The sequence below is a fragment of the Pteronotus mesoamericanus genome, unplaced genomic scaffold (genome assembly GCF_021234165.1).
Source record: "Pteronotus mesoamericanus isolate MK-2021 breed Mesoamerican mustached bat unplaced genomic scaffold, CSHL_Meso_final contig_20, whole genome shotgun sequence".
Classification (NCBI taxonomy): Eukaryota; Metazoa; Chordata; class Mammalia; order Chiroptera; family Mormoopidae; genus Pteronotus; species Pteronotus mesoamericanus.
The window spans coordinates 61,928,924-61,952,803 of record NW_026555085.1 but is presented as its reverse complement, the minus strand read 5'-3'; the positions used below and the strand labels follow the sequence as shown (position 1 = coordinate 61,952,803).

The window sequence follows — 23,880 nt, the reverse complement described above, 5'->3', positions numbered from 1 at the left end:
ATACAGGTTTTCCAAAGTTATATATATGTTTTTTTAATTTTATTTTTAAAGAGAGGGAGAAAAACATTGATGTGGGAGAGAAACACTGATAGGTTGCTTCTCGTACACCCCCAGCCTGGGACCTGGCCCACAACCCAAGCACATGCCCTGACTGGGAATTGAACCATCAACCTTTTGGTTTGCAGGACAACACCCAACCCACTAAGCCACACCACTCAGGGCCCAAAGTTGTGTGTGTGTGTGTGTGTGTGTGTTTGAGAGAAAGGAAAGTGAGGCACATATGTGTAGACCCTAATGTGGTTTTAGTAAGTTAGAAGTCTTTGTCATTACCCAAATTGATATTTCCAAACTTATACATTAATCCTACAGGCTGATTTTGTACAGCACTAAGGATTTTGTGATTTCAATGTGTTTGATCTGTCAGAAACCTACAATTTGTTTAGCTGGTACATCTGAAGCCATGTTTCCTAAGCAGTGCCTGCGAGCACTACTTAGCCTCCCCACCTGTGGATGAATGGATTCTGTCCCTTTGCCCCAAGTCCATGGCTTTCTGGCTTGATGAAAGTCTTACCTGTGACCCAGATCATATGAAGCCAAAGATGAATCTCTGAAGATTGATTCCTGCATAGCACAAAGGTTCCACCTGTGGAAAATCTTCCTGTTGCAGATCTCAGGAAATTATGCTAACCTTTACCTACCATCCATTCTGCCGAGATTTATGAGCACCAGTTAGGGAAGGTTGCAGGTTGTTGTGCATGCCGCGGTCTCTCTGGGATGCATGCCATCATGCCGTCACACACGCTTTTTGGTGTGTGCTCTGTTCAAGACACACACTTGGATCAGATGTTTCTATCAGTTTCTGTCTCTGAAGTCCTTCATTTTATAGAGAAGAGATCAAATTATCTATGGTGTTCACACAGTTCCTATCATCACAGAGTCATAATTCTCCCAGGTCTGCTGACTCTACAGTGCGTTACCACCATACGGCTTTTCAAGGTGATTTAGATACACCACAAAAAGAAGTAAGGGAGAATTTGCAGGCTTGGGCTTACAAACATCCGGAAAATGTTACGCATCACTCTATAATCTAACATAGTTCTAGCCTTAGAGATAGGGATTGTTTAGTAAAAAGACTTAGGATTTATGTTTGCTGAACCAGTGCAATAATCATTATGATATATTTTTAAAAAACTGGTGAGCATTCTTCAGTCTTCCAAGAAAGTTTTATAGATACAACAATTTAAAACAAGTTCTACCAAATAAAATCCTACCTGGATGATGATGATGATGATGATGATGATAATAATAATAATAAACAAGTTCTTTTGAGGGAGGCAAGGACTTGTGCTTACAAAAATACCTTCTATAACACCGTAGTGTGGAGACCTCCTCTGTCTGGAAGCGGTGTTAATCCTGCATCTGTGACTGCAGTTACAGGCACGGCGAGCACCATCTTCACCTCAGACATTGACTCCCGCAGTTTCTGAGAGTCTGACGCAACCTGGAACACATGACTGAGATATACATTTATTTCATTGTCATTACTCTCACTAAATGTTTTTCTGTTACTTGCGGTGCTTTCTAGCACAAGTAATGTGCTTCAAGCTCATTTTACATCAGAACCCACGTCGGGATGTTAGGAATCTAGGGTCGTGTGGACAGTGGGGACAGCGGGAATAGTTTTGAGGGAAGTGATTCCTGGGTATCAGCATCCAAATACTATCGCAGATGAAAATTGAGACATGAGAAGTATTCAAGAAATGTATAAATAAGATACGGACTTAAATAAAATATTAGAAATCCGAATTTACTCTTAACGTAGTTTACGTATTCCTGAAATAACCCCCAGGACTATTTGATACCTACCTAATGTGAGTGCTCTCATCCAACAGTGTTCTCTCTAGTGAAATAACCAGCATAGTATTTGTCATGAGATTACAGGGCTTGCTGTTTATTGATTCACTCCCAAAAAAGCTCCAGGCAAGAGTGGCTCCTTGCTTCACTCCACAACCTATACTATGTTTTGCTTTTGAATTTCTGTTACAGAGTTAACAAAAAAGCTTCACAGTCCTGGTTTTGCTTTTTGAATTTCAATATGTAGAATTGGAATATGATACCAAAATTAAAAACTAACTGTGAATCAGAATGTGGATAAAGCTGTGATTATTTATAAATTGTTAAATTTTCCTTTGGAAAACATGAAGCACCGATTGCTTCTCAATTCTCAAATTTAATATAATTCATATTGTGTTTTTGCATGTGAATTAATGTGATGGAGAAAAGAACTAAGAATTTTCTTATTTCTGTCTCGTCTTTTTGCCAGAGTAAGATATTTGGTTAAGATCAGTAGAATTAGAATTTTTTCCTATAGATTTTTGCAAATAATTTGTTACTTTAGGTAAAACATGTTTTTTATGTTGTTTGCAATACACTTCACATTTTATCATATCAGAGAAAGGTTTTAATTGTACCCTTTCCTTTTGTACCATCTTGCCATGTTGACAAGCCTTTCAGCTGAAGCACAGTGAGGTGGCATCTTAGAGTGAGATGGGACTTTGGAGGCAGCGTCACTCCACCTCTGGCACCTGCTAAGAGTTTCGTTCACACTCTTAGCGTGGTCATCCAGCGGCTAAGGACTTTGACTAATAGGGAGTTCACAACTTGTCAAAATAATTATTCTGTTGTTAGACAACTGTAGTCATTTAAAAGATGTTTCCTGTTGGTAATTGAAATCTGCTTCCAGAACTTCACCTTGTTGCTTTTTGTTCTGTCCCCTGAAGCATGTAGGACAGGACTGCTCCTTCTTCCATTTAATTGCTTTAGATCTGAAGATAGCTTTCATAATTTCTCTTAATGCTTTTTTCCAGATAAATATTTCCTTAGATGACATGTTGCCAAATACTTCATCCTTGTACTAGACCCAGTCTACCTTGCATGTCCCTCTCTCATGTGGCCCCCAGGACTGGGAATATAGTTTTCACGTGAGTCGACCATCAAAGAGGGCAATATGACCATTCCTGCCTCTGTCTGGAACATGTGCATCTGTTGATGCTGCCAAAGTTGACATTTGCACTTTAAAAATCTACATGATAGTCTTGACTTATGTAAGGAATGGGGTTATCCAAGATTCTCAGCATTTTTGAGAGTCACTGCCAAACTGAGGCTTACACTTTTACGACTAATTTTTGAAACCTAAATGCACAACTATACAGATATCCCTGTTACATTTCATTGGGTTAGTATCAATCTATTCAACGTGTCAAAATCATTAAAATTTTGATGCTATCCATGTGTTACTCTCTCTCTTGGCTGTATGACATCTGAAAATTAAAATTTAATATGCATTTCTTCTCCATCTTCATCCAAACAGTGCATAGAACTGTGATAAGGGAAAGAAACCAAGTACTGAGTCTTATCGCACAACACTAGAGATTGCTTTTCTGCTCACTATAAATCCACTACTAACCATTTTACAGTTGTTTTAAATATTCAAATCCATAATACCATACTCTAGTCCTGACCCCGTTTCTCTATCTTATCCACCAACGACTAAGTTTCCAAAATCTGAATATACTGTATCTTTACTATTTCTGAAGGTAACAGGCAAGTGGTCATATCAAAAGGAAAATGAGAGAATTTTTTTAAAGGTTTTATTTTTGTTTATTTTTAAAGAGAGGGGAAGGAAGGGAAAAAGAGAGGGAAAGAAACATTGATCAGTTGCCTCTCACACACGTCCCGACCAGGCCCCTGGCCTGCAACCCAGGCATGTGCCCTCACCGGGAATCAAACCGGCGACCTTTTGCTTTGTGAGATGACACTCAACCAAGTGAGCCATGCCAGTTAGGATGAGAGCATTTTGTCATGACTTACTGGTTCACTGTGACCTATAGTGGGATTGCAATCACCACTGCCTTTTTTCTAGAACCCACAAACCATCTACTTAATAACCTTCTTGGGAATTCTGCCGTAATTGTTCACGAGTTCACTGGTCTGTGTTCCAGAATGCACCTTTGTCCTCATCCTTTCCTTCTGTCCTGTGTTGAAAGACATGAGCCATTTGAATCTCACCATCTCTGAGACTTCCCACAGTCTCTCAGTTAGCTGGGAAGGACACTTATGTGCATTCTAAGCATGTGAGAGCAGGCAGGTGGGTGGATGGCTCTGTGAAGGTGCCCTAGACTAGAAACCAGGTCTCCGGGGTGAGGAAGAAGACAGGGAGGGGAAGTGCCAGAAGATGAAAGCCCTGCAGGGACAGCAGGCAAAATGAGTGAGAAAGCTGCTGGTGGGGCCTGGGCTCTCCGTTTCTTGTCCTAAAGATACTATGTTTGGAGGGGTGGGGAGTGGTTTTGGAAAGTGAAGGACACCAGAAGGCAAAAGAAAGCCAACATGGTAGCTGCATCCAAGGCCTCCCTCACAATTTGTAAGGGACACATTTCATCCTTAAAGGCCTCTCTTCATGGAACTTACTTTCATCATTACACTTTTAACTCTTTCTTTAGTTGTTCTTTTCCTCTGTCTTCTCTCACTAATATATCTTTTGCAAATATTTGAGGTTACTTGTTTTTATTCGACATACAACCTGTACATTTCAAAGCCCCTTATTTTTCTTTCCCCATTAACCTGTCTTTCGCAGATTCTGACAAGGTTATTTGTTTCTGAACATTTTTCTTTGAGAATGGAACTTTAAAAACATTGGTGACAACCCTAGCCAGTGTGCTCGATCAGTTGGTTGGAGCATTGTCCTGCAACCAAAAGGTAGCAGGTTCAGTTCCCTGTCATGGCACATATGTAGGTTGTGGGTTTGATCCCCTGTCAGGGTGCATACGGAAGGCAACCAATTGACGATTCCCTCTTGCATCGGTGTTTCTCTCACTCCCTTCGTCTTTAAAAGCAATGAAAAAAATGTCCTCGAATGAGGACAAAAAAGAGAAAAGCCCTGGCTGGTGTGGCTCAGTGGATTAAGTGCCAGCCTGTGAACCAAGCGGTCACCAGTTCAATTCCCTGTCAGGGCACATGGCTGGGTTGCAAGCCGGGTCCCCAGTAGGGAACGCGCGAGAGGTAACCACACTCTGATGTTTCTCTCCCTCTTTCTCCCTCCTTTCCCTTCTCTCTAAAAATAAATAAATAAAGTCTTTTTTTAAAAAAATCTGTGATAAGTGTCCTGATGATAATACAGACTTATGAGTGGATTTCCACACAAGCTTTGCACCTCTCCTTTGTCAGCGCCTTCAGGTCAGGGATATCGTCCTATCTCCACAGGGCTGCTCTGGGCAAAGCAGGCGCTCAGCTGGGGCTCAGCAGTGGAAGAGAAGATGTGCACCTCCTTTCACACCTGGGCCTCTTCAAGTCTGAGTCTGAGAGAGCTCCTTCTATAGCCATTTGTTTTGGTTTTGTTCGTAGTTAATTATAACCATTGTTGGAATTTAGTTTTCAAGAGGCTTCTGTCCACCCTTGAACTATAGGGCATGGGGCAAAAGTAGGTTTACAGTTGTGAGTACCTGAAACACAGTTTATTCTTATATTATTATTTATTAATTATTGTATTATTTTTTATACAAACAACTGTAAACCTGCTTTTGCCCCACCCTGTATTTCTACTCATGATCTCTTAGAATCATAGTAATCTTTTCACAAATTTTTGCGATAAACTTTTCTAATAGATAGTCTGGCTGTCTAAAACCATGCCTGCTAGTTCTTTCTTCACCTGACTCTTAAGACCAGGATGGGTTTCTTTGTTTTTGTTTTTGTTTTGCGCCAGAGTCCTATCATCTTTACTTCTAATGATACTGACATAATTAAGTGAGGAGTGCTTCTTCCATCTTCTGATACATAGGTTATCTGTTAGGCACGCCAAGAATTGGGCAACTACGGAATGTGAGTTTCAGCACACGTTCAAAGATTGAAGCCCCTTAACATTCCTGCATTTTACCTTTCTGCCAACTTCATAAGCTCCTTTAGGGAAACATGGTCCATTTCTGCTACTTCATCAAGAAGTGTATGGTTTCTTCCCATTTCGGCATGGCTTCCATTTGTTTTTTTACCCTTACCCAGGTGTTCTCAATCATTTAAAAAAAAATGTATTGTTTTATATTCCCTTACTCTCTATTATCCAATTTCTTCAAAACAAGGTTTACTCTGTGCTCCAGACAACTTTTAGGACCCCGGTTTCCTCTAAGCACTCTGTCCAGGGGAGGAGGGAACACTTGGGGTTATCTTCAAGTCTTGCAGCGCTGTAGAGTGAAGAGCTCTGGATGTGCAGAAATGAACCCCAGGCTGTTTCACAAATTCCCTGGGCAGTCTCCTCCACATCACTTAGCATCTTTCATCCCAGCATCTCCTGTTAAATGCAGTGAGAAGATAAGATTGTGCTTGGATTTCTTCTGGGTCTCAAAGTCTTTCTCTGGTTTCATTGGTGAGAAGTTACTTCTGCCTCCCCCTTTTCCCAAAGCCCTTGGACCCCATGGCAGGGGCTTGTACTTTTGAACTCAATAGTTTTTAAAGACATACAGTGATTTTCTCAAAAGGGTCTCATAAACCAACATTTATTGCTCAAAAGGTGTTTAGTAACACCTTTTAACAAATGTTAAATAATAGTGCACTTAACTTTAAGTACTTTGCATCCTCTTCTGTCTGTTAATATCTTTAATTAGATCGTCTAGCAGGGGATTTGGACGTAATTTATTTCAGGTGATGCCACAATTGTACAATTACTTAGTTGAATTAATTAGAGATTTAATTATATTAGTGCCCTAAAGTGCTATATCAGGGAAATAAAACATAGACTAATAATTCACCTTTTGGGGGGGCGGTGTGTGTGTGTGTGTTATTTATTTTACAAGTAAAGTGTTTTTCAAGTCATGAGGGTTACTGTGGGCACCCAGCTCTCCTAGCCGCGTCCCAACACGGAGAGTTGTCTCTGTGTTAATTTGGGCTTTGCCCAGTCAAAACATAGGTGAATGTAGAAGTGGAAGGATTTATTTTTTAACTGTGGTCTTTTCTCATGCAGCTGTTAGAACCAAGGTCACAGGTCTAGCCCTTCTGTGTTCCATTTAACTCTTTCTGGTTCTATAGCCCTATAACAACCCCTCTCATAGGTGGTCCTGGGAGGCACAGTTTTTCTCTGTATCTCCAGCCTTTATAATACATACCTGGGCCACACAGGTGCCCAACAAGTGCTTCTTGAATTGAATTAGATCATTGCAAAGACAACTAGTTGGAAATGTAGCTGATAATGGTATAAACCCAACACAACTATTTTTAAAATAAAGTGCCCCATCTAGTGAGGTTCTCCCAAATCTGGCTAATCACTGGAATGACTTACGAAGCAATTTTTTATGGCCTTACTGACTCCATCTCCAGGAATGGAGGATAGGCATCTACATTTTCAACCTCCCCAAGTGACTCCTACAGTTAGCCAAGTTTGAGAACCCCAGCTTTACTGTTTTTTGTCACATTTTTATACAGAGGACAAGACTGTCTTGTCGGGAGAGGCCCATTGCCTATTCTCATTTACAGTATGAAATTAATCTCACTTAGAGTATATTAATTATATCTAAAGGATTTCCTTTGAGCCAATAGCTTGTGTAGTTGGTTAAAGTGTTTACAGATGACTGTAATGAACAATGCCTTCTATGAAGGATTAGATTACTGGTGAGTCATTAAGTGGGCATTTTACACATGGATGCTATCTGGTCCCTCAGTGAGCAAAGTCTGTGAGCCCACCTCTGTGGAGAGCAGATTTCATTACTAACTGCAAATAAAATAGTCATGGGGTGAGAGAAATAAACTCTTTTAGGATCTGAGTACCTTTCATTGATATCTTCCTGGGTGCTATCTTGTCCATTACCCTTCACCGTAGGTCTAACTACCGTATAAGCCACCTTGAAATACTCAGTTGAGTCTAGCTGAAGAAGGTTTATAGAGTACCAAACTAAATCAAACAATCAGCACAATATAGAATGTAGAACATTGTGCAACCCAGCCTGGTTCTTTCAAAATAGCAGTGTCATTGGGTGAAAAAGATTCAAGTGGCATAGCAAACAAATGCAGTATGTAAACCAGGATTGATCATGGTTGGAATTAAAAAGGCTAAAAAAGACACTTTAGAGTCAATTGGGGAAATTTGCACATGGACTAGATATTAGGTAATGTTAGAGAATTGTGAACTTGCCTAGCTGTGATAATAGAATACTGTTATTTCTGGGGGTGCTCTTATCTTCGGAGATGTGTGTCAAAACGAGGGGAAGCACCCTGTGTTCTAAGAGGGGGGCGGGGCAGGGCCGGGGGGGGGGGGGCCCTACCAGCTCAGAGCCTGTTGTTAGATATTCAAGAATTTTGTGATCCCACAATGCTTGGTAGACTGAAACTCAGTGATGGGAGTATTCACACCACAAAATTCTGCAAATGCTACAAATAGAGTTTTTTTCCTCCTCTGGAGACCTAATTTACCACCATGCTACTGCCGCCAGCTTATTTTCAAATGGTTCAGAAACACACACACACACACACACACACACATGTACATACACACAAATAGGCAGCATAAAAATGGCAAAATATTAACTCCGTTGAATCCAGGTAGGAGATGTTCGTTGTTGTAGTTAAGGAGCCAGCGGACTTTTTCTATAAAAGCCCAAAAGTAAATATTTGAGGATTTGCAGGCCATACAGTCTCCACAGCAGCTGCTCACTCTGCAGCTCTGCCATGTGGCACAAAAGCTGCCTGACACTACTTCCATGGGCAGGCGTGGGTACGTTCCTACAGAACTTTATAAAAACGGGCCAGATTTGGCCCCAGGGCCACAGTTTGCCAACTCCTGTGCTGGTCTTTCAACTTTTCTGTACTTTAAAAATACATAATAATAATATAAAATTTTAAAATAAAGTTTAGATTCCTTAGCCTGGCCTCCAGAGCCCTCCGTGACCCCCAGCACCTCCCCCGCTGGCTCCATCACACCAGTCTGTTTTTGTTCCCTGGACCCAGCCCTCAGCTCTTCTCTGTGTCATTGCTCGAGCTCTTCTCTCTCCTTGTAATTCCCTTGCAAACCCTTGGCCTCTGACTGTCAGCGTTCTCAGGACATGCCTCAAAACCTACTTACTCTGTGTATATGAGGCCTTCTTGGCTCTCTTCTAATTAAACTCGATCCCTCGTTTTTCTGGTCACCCGTAGTCCTACATATGTCCTTTGGTTTTGCTGCTTCTCACAGTATACCCTTTGTTAGTACCTGATCCACAAGACAGAGAAGGATCATTGTACTCTTCACCCGTAATAGGTGCTCAATTAATATTTGCAAATAGAAATCTAGTCTTACAGATATCCACACGCCTGCAAGTATAAACCTAGAAGTCTAGAATGTTTTTGGCCTGTCTAATTTATATTTGGAGTAATTACAGATAATGAAAATATGGGGCATGTTTTTTAATCTTTTAAGGCTGCTCTGATTCAAATCCAGCTGCCTTTGAGGTTGTTGTACAAGCTAAAATAGACTTAGTCTTGGTGGATGGAGAGGCTATCTTGGCAGAGGCTAAGGGCTTGAGGACTAAGAAAAATTAAGTTGCTCTGAACATCTGTAGTGTTTTAGTACCATCGAGCACTCTGCTGTCTCATGTAATCCTCTCAACAGTCCTACAAGGGACTCATATTATCTCCATTTAGAACTTAGAGCAGTTTAATGGCTTCCCTACAATTACAAAACTAGAATGGGAGTGTGAATCGGGCTGCCTCTGATTACCCAGCACCATTTTAGTGTCTTCATAAAGCGTGATTGGCGAGAGACCAACGAACCCTACCTAGGCTGCAAGAGTCCCAAAGTTCACTTGCAGGGCGGAAATATCCATGGTGGGCTGAGAGTCCAGGGGAGCACAGCATTAAGTGCTGCTGGACAAGGTGTTAGAAAAACCTGGCTTCTGATCTCAGCTTTGCCCCTGTCCACCTATAATCTTGGGTGAGCCCCTGAGCTTCTCTGGACCTCTGTTCTGTCATCCCTTCTAAGTAGAGGAATCAAACAGGTTATTTCTTATGTATTTCACAGATTATACAGTAGCTTAAAGTCTAGCAAAGAGAACAATGGGCGGATGAAGAATTACACTACAACACTGTAGAGTAATGCTGCACTGCGGATATGCGGAGGGCGCTGCAGTGGCGCCCGGGCTGAGTAGCACCCAGCCCCTGAGGGCTGTCATCCTAGCTGAGTGCACTCTGTCCCAGTGGGATTGGGGAGCCTGACGGCAGAGATGAAGGCAGTCTCAGGGGAGACGAGAGCTGCAAGTAGTTTCCCTGTGTACATGATGAAAAAGGGAGACAGATGGAGTCCAGGTACTCGGAACTGGCAGTGGGGAGACTCCTTAGGAGCTGATTGCAAAAAATAACCTGGACGAGGGATGAGGAAAGCCTGAACTATGGCAGTGGTGATGGAAATAGAGAGCAGAGGACAAATTTGAGAGCTTTAAAGGAGATAGAACGGCTAGGACCTAGTGGCTGTATCCGTCAGGATGGCCACAGACACCCTCACAATCTCTGTGGCTTCGAACAACAAAGATGTGCGCTTGCCCACACTACATGTCCCAGTCAGGTGGGAGAGGCACTGTGGTGGCTGTCAGGCTCCTTTGGGACCCCAGCTGAGGAGTGGCTCCGGGGGGGGATGGTTGATGTGCCAGAGGGAAAGCTCTGCAGGCCCTCACGTGGATGGTTAAATGCTGTGGCCCAGAAGTGAAATCCATCATTCACAGGGACTAGAACTTGTCATTCGACCCCACCCAGCCTCTGGGGGCCAGAGAGTGCAGTCACGGGTAAACAATCCTGGCACTGCCATGGTGCCTGACTGGGTCTGACGGAGGGAGGAGGACCCGGGTTCTGATTTCAGGAGTTAGGCAGACTCTTGAGGTCGTCACTGCGAGACAGAAGGCGCAACGAGGGTAAGGGGAAGGCAGGCAGACCAAATCGTTACAAACCTTTTTCAGCCCTAAAGTGTAACCACTTTATTGGAAATCAGCTGCATTTGTTGGCAAGTGTTTACTTTATTCTGTACAAAAGGTGATTTAAATTCATTCTTCCCAGTCAAATAGTCTTTTAGTTTTAAAAATATAGTGTTCACTTTTTTAAATGTAGTGTCTTTCTCGAATTTTCTTATGGACTATTGGGTCAACATACGGTGTAGGAAAAAAATTAGTTATTAACCAGGTTGCTAATGAGGGCCTCCTCACAGGAGACTATCAGGCTGCTGAATTCAGAATGCCAGGGATGCAAATGCCCTCCACCTTCACTCCCGCAGCCCCCCTGTGGGGCACAGTTCAAGGTACCAGGAGGCGGGAGTGTGGGAGGCGGCGTAATTAGGCTGATTGGAGCCTATTGTGCTCCTCCCGAGCGCAGACGCAGAGCAGCCTCAGGGAATGACTGTAAGCGCTGCAGGATCACTAGGGGATGATGCCCTCTTTACCTCCAAAGCATGTGGCACTAACGGGGAATCCACACTGGTTGTCCCCATCTTTATTTTTCACGTCCCCTTCCCAATTTAATTGCAGTACCTTAAAAACTGACTTTTATTGTGCGTTTGTTTCTTAACAGTTGCGAGAAACAATCAAAGCTGGCAAAGGTGTGACTTCAGCTATTGACCTGTGTCGTTACCATGGAAACAAGGCACTGGAGGCCCTGGAGAGCTTTCCTCCCTCGGAGGCCAGATCTGCTTTAGAAAACATTGTGTTTGCTGTGACCAGATTTTCATGACACCAAATTAAAAAGACACTACTGTTCGTTAGCTGGGAAAAACGGAGGAATGAGGTGATCCGGAGAGCTTTTATAATGAAATATATAAATTTGTTAATGACTTTAAAAATGTACACATTTCTTTCTTCCTTTTATCACATCGTTAAATGAATACTGCCTTCTTTTTGGAACTGCTACAAACAAAATTAGAAGGAAAAAGGTCAAGCAGTTTTCACTTGTCACGCCAGAAGCACACTTGAGGCTGCAGCAGCAGAAATAATTAATGAGATTCGCTCCTGTGACCTCAGCAAATGGACAGGAAATAAGTCCTTATTGATTGGACCGAGCCAGGGATGGCGCCAGGGCGGTGGCCTGTGGTTTTCCTTCTAGAGAGGACAGAGCAAGCTGGAAGCGGCAGGTGTCAAGAGAAACACTATCGATGCCAGCCAGGGAGCACTGTCAAATCAAAGACCAGTGACCAATTTGCCATAACAGGGCAGTTCAGCGATTAAGAGAAAAATACGCTTTATCATCTTGCAACTATGTCTCTATTTATACATACAGTATGAATATACTTGGCGTTTCATGGTTTTTGTAAGGTTGGGGAGGGGCCGTTGCTGGAAGAAAATGCCAGATATTTGAATTAAGAGATTAAAATGTTTTCAAACATTAATTTGGTTGTTGTCCTAAAGACAAATTTTCTTTTCAAACACATTTCGAAGGACAAAACTTTTTTTAAAAGCTGAACAAGATAATTTTTTCAAGTAAAATGCATTTGTACTACTTTTGTGTAAAGAATACCTTTCATTTTTACAAGTTTTATATATATAATTGCTGTCCTGGAGAATTCTTTGGCAATACTTACTTTTAAACCTCAGAATATCAATTTTTGGTCTTCAACCACAGACATCAGTTACAGAAGGAATATAGGCAATCTCACAGGCCTGCAATCAGACACTGTCTCTGTGTGGTGCATAGGAGATGATTTTTTGCGGTTTGCATGCATGCAATATGAGAACACCGTTGACAAGAAGGCTGAGTTTACATAAATGATCTAGATTGAGACTTAGCTATCTTTCTTCCTCATGTGGTGTAATTACAGCCCTATCTGGAGACAGCGAACACAGCAAACAGATTTTATTACCTTGTTCACTCAAACACTAAGTGAAGTTATTTTAGTTAAATTCCTCCCCGCCCCAAAAGTTACAAAACCATTTTATCAGGACCAGCATGAGGCATGCAACGAAGAGAAAATCTAAAGCTGCAGAGATTGATGTGTTGCATTATGAAATATTTTGAAGTATAGTTGAAATGTTCTAACTGAACAGTTTATGCTGCTACAATTTGAAGGCCTATAGATTTAGCTAAAGAGAACATTCTTCTGTTTGAAATGTCTTTTCTCACAGAAATTGGCTTAATTAGTAACTATGATTAGCTGCTTTAATCAGACCAGGTTTTAATCATTAACTTCTACAAAGGAGGGGTCGTGCTTGGTGTTGTGTGGATGCGCAGGAAGTTAAACGGGCTGTAGGTTTTATTAGCAGGTGGCCAGGTACCAAAGGACACAAGGCAAGATCCTGGGGCTGTTCTGATTCAGGTTTAGGAGCTGCTTTGCTGTGTTACCTTAAGCAAGTTACTCCCCTCTGATCCTCAGTTTCCTCATCTGTAAAATAAGGTTAAACGACAGAGTGTATGAAGTCCCTTCCAGCTTTGTCTTATTTTCTAAAAGTGCACCGTTTCTGACTGTCTAGATAACAAAGGTGCTATGTGAGATTCAAGGACAACGGAAGGTGACACCCAAAGAAAGGTTCTGAGGAATACATAAAACTTAGTGGCACACTTTAAAAAAAAAAAAGATTTTATATATTTATTTTTAAAGAGAGGAGAAGGGAGGAAGAAAGAGAAGGAGAGAAACATCAATGTGTGGTTGGCTCTCAAGCACACCCCCAGCTGGGGACCTGGCTGACAACCCAGGCATGCGCCCTGACTGGGAACCAAACCATTGGCCCTCTGGTTCACAGACCGGCACTCAGTCCACTGAGCCACACCGGCCAGGGCTGTGGCATACTTCTTGCTAAGCAGCCTCACAGGTGACCCAAAGATTCCCTGCTTACCTCTGTGTGACATGCAATTCCGGACTCCTGTTTCTTTTTCTTTCTTTTTTTTTTTTAACAACTCATCTGGCATTTTTAAAAAAAAATCTTCATTGCCTTTTTTTCCATTACTATTTTAATCCCCTTTACTTCTATACCCCCCACAAAATCACACTGCTGTCCATGTCCATGAGTCCTTTTTCCTTCTGTTTCAACGCCCACCTTTCTGCTTTCCTTGGGACCTTTCCTACCGCCCTTGCTGGTGACAGACAGCTCTGCTCTTCCCACAAGGGCACACTGCCTCTCCTTTCAGGTCTTACTTAGCAGAGTTCTCACTTCCTCAGTGCGGGGGCCTGCTTTTGTTAAACCTAGCACACTGGTTATTAGTTCACTCTAAAGTATTAAGTACTGATAGTCTTTCTCCAAGCCCCTTCTTTAGGGATATTTATTTATTAACTTATATTAAGTTATTGTAATTTCAGACAATCTGTAGGGAGAAATGGGGCACCAAGTCATGCTTAATCACACTTATTGAGGCCAACTGCCTGTGTACACCAAAGGAACTGGTAGATTAGTGGGCTTAGAATGTCTCCTTCACCCCCTTTCTTTTGCTGCCCCCCCATCTCCTGTTTCTTTCTAGAGGGAAGAATTCAGTCACTAACCATTATCATGCCTCCTTCCATCTGGTCCCCACTAACTTGCAAGTTGGCTCCTCCAAACCTCCCTTCGGATCCCTGAACTCCCCTGCGCTCAACTCCTTCTCAGTTACGCATAATAAAGACTGCGTTAGTGAGGGCTCCCCTGTGTAAGGGCCTTAAGGATTCCATCTTCTTTGAGTCCCATAACCACTCTCTGGGGGGAGGTGTCAGCCCCCATTTACAGAGAGGACCACCTCGGACTGACTGCCTGGCCCTCATGCCCCACCTCCCCACCCGAGAGTCTTTCCCTATAGTGCCCCTTTCTCCCTTCTTTTACTTCTCTTTCCGAAAAAGACTTCTGTCTCCTTTCCATAAATATTGAGTCCATAGCATCCTATCTCCTTGAATCCTCAGTGATTCCTCTGCTGGCCATGAGTGTGCTCAGTTCTCCCTGTCCCTAAAATAAAACTCCCTTTGCCCAGTTCTTCTGCCTCCTCCCCGTGTCCCTCCCAGCTTCCCCAGCACTCCTTCTGGCTGCTGACTCCTTAAGCCTTGCAATAGGTCATTCACTCCCAGGCCCCACCGCCTAGACCAGCGGCGACACTGTACGGACTCACAGAACACTTGCTGAACAAATGTGGCCTCTCGCCGCCCAACTCCAGGAGACACAGTGCAGGAAATGCAAGATGCTGCCCTGCAGGCCGACTCCCCGCAGCATTTCCTGTCGCAAACGGGAAACCCTGCCCCCGGGGCGCCTGCAACCCACCTCCATTCTGATGCTTCCCCACTTCCCTGACTACCCTTCCTTTGTGTCTGACACATCTCTTCCTTAATGCCACCCCTAGAGACGTTCTTTTCTAAACATTTAAATTCTACTTCCTTAGGAACTACAAAGCAGTTTTCTGCCCCACCAAGCCCTCTTCTTTGAAATTCCCCAACTTAGAAAAACTTTTCTGGCATAAAAAGCAGTATCAGTTAGATATTGATTAGATAGTAAGCTATTTGCCATTCAGGAGTAGTTAATTGTACTTTGAAAGAAGATAAGGATTGTGCTTATCATTAGACTTTTTTTGTAAATTTTACTTGATAGCACTAAATTCTTTTCACATGTTCTTGCTTAGGTACTGTTATCTTAGTCACATATAAAAATAAATTACCATTGAAGGAGGGAAGTGGGGTGGGTGGGGCAGGGGAAAGTGGTGGCAGGAAAATGGAGACACGTGTATTTGAACAAAAAAAAATTTTTTTAAATAAAAATAAATTACCAGTGACCTATTTGCCTGGACCATGTCTAATTCTCCAGTGTTCAAGACTTTATGCTTTCTTTTTTCTTACTGAATTTACTGGGGGTGACACTGGTTAACAAGATTATAAGGTTTCAGGCGGACAGTTCCACACCCCATCACCTGTACCCTGTAGTGTGTGGTCACCACCCCAAGTCACGTCTCCGTCCGTCACCACTTATCCCCCATTCCCTCCTCCACCTGCGCCCGCCCCCTCCCCCCCCCGCCCCCCGCCCCGGGCCTGGGCAATCACCACATGCTGTCTGTGTCCATGAGTTCTTCTCTTTTCTTCTTTTTTCTCAATCCCTCTACCACTCCCCACCAGTCCCCCCCTTTTTTTATCTTATCTATGACAATGTTATTGCTATGGTCCAGGATGTGATGACACCTACACGCATGGGGTAAAAGACATTGAGCTCGGTGACCAGAAAGTAATCTGAATAACCGGTGACTACGTGATCTCCTTTCAAACCCTGACAAGTTGCTATGGATCTCTTTGGACAAGCGGGTTTGGGGAAATTGTGTTCAATCAACAAAATTGCAGCTAAAGGATACCTTTCCTTTCTTTTTTTTAAAAAGACTCTAGCTGATCAGCAGGTCCATCACTGATAAGGAAAACCTTGCTTTTTAGAAAACCCTTTTCAATCTCCTTCCTGGAGTTCTTAGTTGCAAGAAGATCCTTTTCTGCCTCTTCATTTGTCTTCTCACTGAAACCCTATTGTTAAGGTCGCCTTTCTGACCAACAGAAGCTCCAGGATTTATCTTCAGCTTCTGTAATGACTGCGTCTCCATCTAGAGAAGGCGAAGCACAAAAGGGCAGAGATGGATTGGGTTGGTTTTCTAATCCATTTAACTGTGAGGACAGGATTGTCATTCCATTATTGTTAATCATGTTTTAGTAATAATAAAGCTATTTACACTTCCTTTAAAAACACAAAGCAGACTAACAAGATAATCATTTACCTCTTTTTCTTTTCCCACCTTCAGTCCTGATCCCTTCTCAAATTAACTGTTTTATTCTTTCAGAATGGGTCCTGCCTTTCCATTAAGGAGATAACGTACTTCTAAACGTGATTGAAAAAGAGGTGTCACCTGGGGAGAGTCAAGAGGGGTCAAAACTGCTAGTGGGGTCCACCCCTCCCTTTGGCTCACCCCACGTGCCCTTGGAGTTCTGATGTTAAGTGTTAGGCTGCTATTGGTGAAGGATGTTCTCCCTAGGTCTATATTTCTTTCTCTCCCATAGAAAGAGAAAGTTTCTCAGGCTTTTATTCTCTTTCTCCCTCCCTTTTTAAGATGCTGACTCCCTCCTCGCGGAACAACTACATTAGCTTTCTCTCAACTCAATCTGCTCATTTCTAAGACTAACAGTGTTACCCATCACTGTCCTGTGAGCAAATGAGTGGACAAAACACTGCAAGACATGTCACTTTTTAAACACGTTTAGGTCAATAGCCACTTTAAAGAAATTTTGTAAAGTAGAAAAAAATCGGTCATTCACAATCTCACCATGTTATCATTATCCGTATCGCCATTTCATATGTGGTTCTTCTAGCCTTTTCTGTTGTGCAGCATTTTTACATGGTTGTCATTATAATATAAATTCAACTTTGGGTCCTGCTGTTTTCCCATAAGACATCATAAATATTTTCCATGGTGCTGTAATCATCGTAACCATTATTAATAAGTAGCTTAAAATCTAAGCAAGGCATCTGAATTTTTGTTCCTGGTTGGTTTCTCTACTGTAAATGGGTCTCTGGTAAAAAACTTCATAAGTCAACCTCCCAACCTGCTACAAAGGAAGTCTTTGACTTGGGAAAATAGTGCCCCAGCAGGTTCTCCACCGCAGCGGATTAAAACTGTGGAACAAATTCCCTTAAAATTCTTCAACTTAAATGGTTAATACTCTCAGTTCCCATTCCTGCAAGATGAGCTCAGTGTGCACTCAAACCTCTACACATTTCCCTTTTGCTGCACTGTAAGTTCTCGGCCAGCCACCCTTCAATTTGATGACTTCTTCCTTTCCACTGAAGTTCCCAGTCTCCTAGAACAGGAAAGGAGCTTTACTCAATTGTAATAGCTCCTGCTTTAGGCCAAGACCGCAGGACACCATTTTGTGAGAGAAGAGAAGCCATCTTTGCTTCCTCAAAGATGAAGAGGAAATTCCTAGGGTTTGTTAGAAGGAAAATGGAATAATCTTTATCTGACTAAAATATTTCATGCTGTAACATTATGGGCTTTGTTGTGTTTTATTATTGTCTTGTTTTATTTGGATCTTTTTTTAAGCTTTCAAATGAACTAGAAAATAACCTCAAGCTCAACCTCAAAGAGTTAAGCTATACTTGCAGCCTTTCCTTCCTTGAATTAATCACTGTAACTCCTATTTGCATTATTTCTCACTTTCCGGGCATTTTAATGATGTCCCCTGCCTGCCTCCCCTCTTGTATTATGAATTACACAGGAACTTATACCTACTTGTTCACTCGGAATACAACCAATTTTTTTTTTTTAAATCACAAGTTGCAAACAGCACTTTATTTTTTCTTTTCAACATCCTGTCCTGCAGCCCCTTTGTCTCTTTTTGCCCGGATGCCAAAGAGCTGGGCACCGGTGCAGGTCTCGTGAAGACTGGCCAAGGCCCTGCAGTTCTCCTTTGCGATGACCCTGGGTTTCTCCTCCTTGTAGACAGTCCAGACGGGCATGACTGGCCCTGCCAGCTGGCTGGCGCTTGAGCCCTTCAGCAGAGCTGTCTCCTTCTTGAGGGCCGAGGGCTCCCTGGGGAAGACGGAGAGCTTGGAGCAGCACTTGCCCGGCCGCGGCCCGTGGGCCTGCAGGGACTTGGCGGTCTCGGTCCACCTCAGATCCATCGAGATCCCAACGGTCTGGACCACCCTTTTGTGGATGCCAACCACCCTTAACTCCTCCAAAGCTTCAGCCCCTGCCAGCTGGCGTTTGGTGTGGCACCTGCCGTGGGGCGTCTCGCCATGGGCCCAACGGGCGCAGCTCGGCTTGCCCGGCCTTGCGCCTGCAATCCTCCGCACGAGCTGAATAAACTGCGTGGCGACGCGCAGCTGCCAGTCCTGTGGCAGTGGGGCTTTAGGATCGGCCATTAGCAGCTGGGTGCCACGCTGCTCCCTACAGGCCCAACTTCTCCAAAGATCAGCCACCGTGGTCAATTTATTTTGAGCTTTCTAATTGCTGCCTAGTTATGTGATTCTATTCCTGGCTTCTCTTTCCTTTTTCCCCTTCTTTCCTTCCTTTTCTTTTGAAGATTAAAATTGCTTAAATGACCTCCTTTTTAAAAAGCATATATCAATGTATACTTTACATACCGTAAAATTCACCTAAAGTGTACAGTTCAATGATTTTTAGTAAATTTGCAAGCTGTGCAAGCCTCACAATTGGGCTTTTAACAGCCCTGGAGCCAGTCAGCCCCTGTTCCCACGCTCAGCCCTGGGCAGCCTCGGATCCGCCCTCCGGCTATCAGCGTGCCTTCTCTGGACATTGAATACAAACAGAATTTGTATTCACAACATTAGTCTTCTGCATCTGGTTTCTATCAGCATTTTGTTGAGGTTTATCCACATTGTAGCATTGATCATTATTTTATTCCTTTTTATTGCTAAATAGTATTTCATTGTAGGGATGTACCACGTTTGTCTATTTAATAGTTGATTGCCATTTGAGTTGTTGCCACTTTTTACCTTTTAGGAATAATGCTCCTATTGAATATTCAAGTACAAATCTTTTGGTGGACATGTGTTTTCCTTTGTCCTGAGGAGATCCCCAGGAGTAAACTTGCTTAGCCATATGGTAAATTTATGGTTAACTTTTTAGAAATTGCTAAACTATGGTCCAGAGTAGCTGTATCATTTTACATTTCTACCAGCAATCATGTGGGTTCCAGTGTCTTCACATCCTTGCCTATCCTTTGTAGTCTCTTTTTTATTATAGCTATTTTAATAAAAATAGTAGGAATGAGATAATATCTCATTGTGATTTTTATTTGCCTTTCCATAATGACTAATGATGCTAAGCGTCTTCTCATGAACATATTAACCATTTATATATCTTCTTTGGTAAAATGTTGAAATTTTTTGCCTATTTCTTAATTGGATTATTTGTCTCATTGCACTGAGACAAATAATCACTCTTTATATTTTCTGGATACAAGTCCTTTATTAGATATACGGTATGCAAATATTTGCTCCCAGTCTGTTGCGTAACTTCATTTTCATAATGGTGTTTTGAAATGTGAAGTCTTTAATTTTGATGAGGTCCAATTTAATAGTTTTTTTCCGCTTATACATCATGTTTTTTGTGTCCTACCTAAGGAACCTTTGCCTAAAAATAACAGAAATTTTTTCCAATATTCTTTTCTAAAAGTTTCATGGTTTTAGCTCTGATATTTAGGTCTGTAATCTATTTTGAGTTATTTTTTTGTGTATGGCTTGCAATAAAGGTTTAAATCAGGGTTTCTCATTCTCGGCCCTATTGACACATTGCTGTGGGGCCCTCCTTGCCCACCGCTGGATGTTTAGCAGCATATCTGGCCTCAAACCACTAAATGCCAGTGGTGCCTCTGCCCTCAGTTGCAACAATCAAACTTGTCTCCAGACACCGTCAGATGTTCCCTGGGAGATCAAAGTCACCCTCATTGAAGACAACTGCACTAAGTATTTTTTTATATTGGAATATCCAGTTGTTCTAGGACTATTTGCTGAAAAGACTATTCTTTCCCCCCTTTGAATTACCTTGGCGACTTTTTAGAGTATCAATTGATCATAAATACAAAGATTTGTTTCTGGACTCTCAGTTCTGTCCCATCACTCTCTATGACTATCCTTATGCCATTACTACGTTGTTTTTGATTAGTATAGCTTTATATTGTTTTAAATTTAGAAAGTGTAAGTCCTCCAACTTAATTCTTTTTTTACATTAAACTTTTCATTTTTGAGATAATTGTGAATTCACAAGTAGTTGTAAGAAATAATACAGAGATCCCATGTACCTTCTTCAGTTCCCCCAATGGTAACAGCTTATAAAACTCTACTACAATCACAACCAGGATATTGACATTGATACCATCTATCGATCTTACTCACATTTCCCCATTTACACTCATAGTTCTTCTTTTTCAAAGTTGTTTTTAAAAATTGGTTTGGCCACTCTGGGTCTTTTGCATTTCCATAAAAACTTTTGGGTCAGTTTGTCAAATTCTACAAGAGTCTGCTGGGATTTTGATAGGGATTGCATTGAACATAGAGATCAAATTTTAGATAATCACCATCTTAACATTAATCTTCCAATCCATGAATCATGATTTTCTTTTTTTAAATTGTGACATGTATATAGCATAACATAAGCCATTTTAGTCATTTACAACTCAGTGACATTAAGTGCATTCACGCTGCTGAGCCACCATCACCACTATTTCCTCAACATTTCCATCACCCCAGAGAGGAACCGTGCTTTTCTTTTTTAACAGCAATACCGAAACTGCCAACTTTCTACTTACTCTATGGTCTTCCATGGCCCCCAAAGTTTTTTTTCAATTGGTACTTTAGTACAGACCTCTGAGTCCCAGGGACCCTGGAATCTGTCTTTGGAAGAATACACAGTAGTAGCCCCCCCTTACCCACAGGGGGTACGTTCCAGCGACTCCCAGTGGGTGCTTGACACTGAAGACAGCATCAAACCCTCTATACCGTCGTTTTCCTATGCACACCTTTTCACGTAAAGGAAGCACTTTACATCTTCTCTTTGGCACATCTGATTTACCGGCACCACTATCCTTACACTTTGGGGCCGTTATTAAGTAAAATAAGGGTTACTTGATCACAAACCCTATGCTATGGTGACAGCCGATCTGTCACTCCGACAGCTACTGTGGGACTAGGGGGAGGACAACGCGCCGGGCACGGATGCGCTGGACGAAGGGATGCTTCACGTCCTGGGCAAAACGGAGTGAGAGTCCATCATGCGGCTCAGAACAGCACACAATTTAAAAACGAATTGTTTAATTTTGGAATTTTCCATTTACTATTTTTTTTCCACAGGTGATTGAAATCAGACTGCAAAACCACACACGTGGGGGGACCTGCTGTAGACGGTCCTTTTTTAAGAAACTGAGCTTTAGAGTCTTCAAGTCACAGTGCGGCCATTGACAGCCAGGTTACTTAACTTCTCTAAATCTCATGCTACTGTGCACAAATGTAAACGCGTTTGTTTCTGTCAGCCGTCTGGGCGTGGGCCTCGCACCGGCTCGGGTGCTCCGCGCCTGCCGGGCGCTGTGCCGGCCGCAGAGCGAACGTGCCCTTTGACTATAAACATTTTTTCCCCACAAAGTTAAAGTTAGGCCATTTACCTACAAATGATGTTTTAAATTTTTATGGGATACCGAGGACATATACTATGGAATTAAATGTAAGATTTGCATGTAATATCAAATGTGAGCCTTGAAATAAACTTAGAGTTTGCATATGAGTGCTGTGTGCTAACCCTCCTTCCCTTCCGTACCCGCCCCCCGCCCCCACGTGAGTCTTTCGCCCCGTCACGCCCCGAGCCCTGACGGACATTCCTCATCCACAGCCCTTTTTCCCCACAGAACTTCAGGATCCTCCTCAACACGGCCCTGCAGGCTGCCACTGACAGTATATCAGCGCTTTCACATAAAGTCTATTTGCTATTTCTGTTCAACTAGATCACAGTCATTTTTGCTTTAGGCTTTATTTTACCATTTTGGGGGATTTAAAATAAAATCAATGGCCCTGAAAATCAAAGTGATTTTATTTACTCCTGGCTTTCCAAATGTTGTGCTCTTCCTTTTAGATTAGATTATTTTATCTGTTTACATATAAATTATCACAATAAAGATCATGAAAGGCATCCTATGGTTTGTTCAATTTCAAAATGGCAGTACCCATCGTGCCATCCAAGTCTGCCAAGCCAAAGGTATTTATACTTCATGTAACTTTGTCCTCCTAAGAGCTGTCAACAGAAATCAAATGCCCATTAATAGGAAAAAAGTCCTTTAGAAGTGTCTTTTCATGCATCATTATGATCTAGTTCCTATTCAAGAAAGATTAAAATGGGTTTTTGTTCCCTATTTAAGAAAAGTTTAAATTTTATCCCCTCAGTTATAACACTGTGTTAGTTTGGGATTTTTTAAAAGATTCTTATCTCTCTATAAATATATATATAAATATTATATACAATGGGTATATGTGTGTGTATATATGTGTATATGTATATATTTATGTGTGTGGCGGGGGGTGTTTGTGTGTGTGTGTATATATGTTAAGGGCCAGTAGTAGAGAGAGAAAGTCTCTTTTGGATTAAACATGTATACTTTTTTTCCCAGTGTCCTACCTACCAACTCTTTATGATCAGTGGCTGGCATGACAGATTACCTTAATTTGCATCTAGCTGTTGCTAAGCTATCACCATGGTATCAAGGCACTCAGGCAAATATAGATGCCTAAAAACAAATGCGTAGGAAGAAAATTTTGTCCCTAGCCCCCTCACCTCTACTGTCATCTGGATGAGTAAGTAGTTCAGCATTAAAATTCTGTGTCATAGCTGCTTTTCAGCCATAACAACAACAACAAAAAAACCAAGTGTTTGAAAACCAAATTATTACAGCCCATAAAAATATAATGATGTCTGCAAATGTTAGATCTGTCATCTACAAAAGTCATCACTTTATTCCCACACCTTGTAATGACTAAAACAGATCACGTAGTAACCTTTATTGAATGTTTGCCTTCTAGCAAGATAAAACACCAGCAAAAATACTGCCCTGTTAATTATAATCTTTATGGTCATACACTCAAAATGAGAGGTTTATTTTTGTTCTGTCAATAAATTTTTTCAGATAGTTTTTAAATTTTCAAATTCTATGAGAGGAGTTCAGTAAAATGAGCTAGTGTGAGCTTTATCTTCAAGAGTGGTATAAATGTGAACTGCATTTCCAATTACCTTATTTGCCTTTCCACGTATAGACAGTAAGAGAATATTTAATCCAAAGGGAACAGCTCGATTGTCTTAAAAGTGCCCATCAACACTGTCAAATATGTTTAGAGACTGGATGTATCACTTGTTTACCTAAATAGTAGCATATGTAGCTGTTTTTAGAAAGCTTTACCATAAATCTTTCTATATGACTGG

General features: G+C 41.9%; 1 protein-coding gene across 2 annotated transcripts in view; it reads left to right on the top strand.

Moving 5' to 3' along the window:
* The window catches only part of PDSS2 (decaprenyl diphosphate synthase subunit 2), a 249,313-nt gene extending 227,410 nt beyond the window's left edge, over positions 1-21,903 (top strand). The window contains exon 8 of one of the 2 annotated variants that reach the window (XM_054569790.1): positions 21,771-21,903. In XM_054569790.1, the coding sequence (XP_054425765.1) occupies positions 21,771-21,878 (108 nt within the window). In that variant the 3' untranslated portion in view covers positions 21,879-21,903. Of the gene's footprint in view, positions 1-11,562; positions 12,343-21,770 lie in introns of those variants that run through there. The other variant, XM_054569788.1, reaches the window with a different exon arrangement.
* The last annotated feature ends 1,977 nt before the right edge of the window (positions 21,904-23,880 follow it).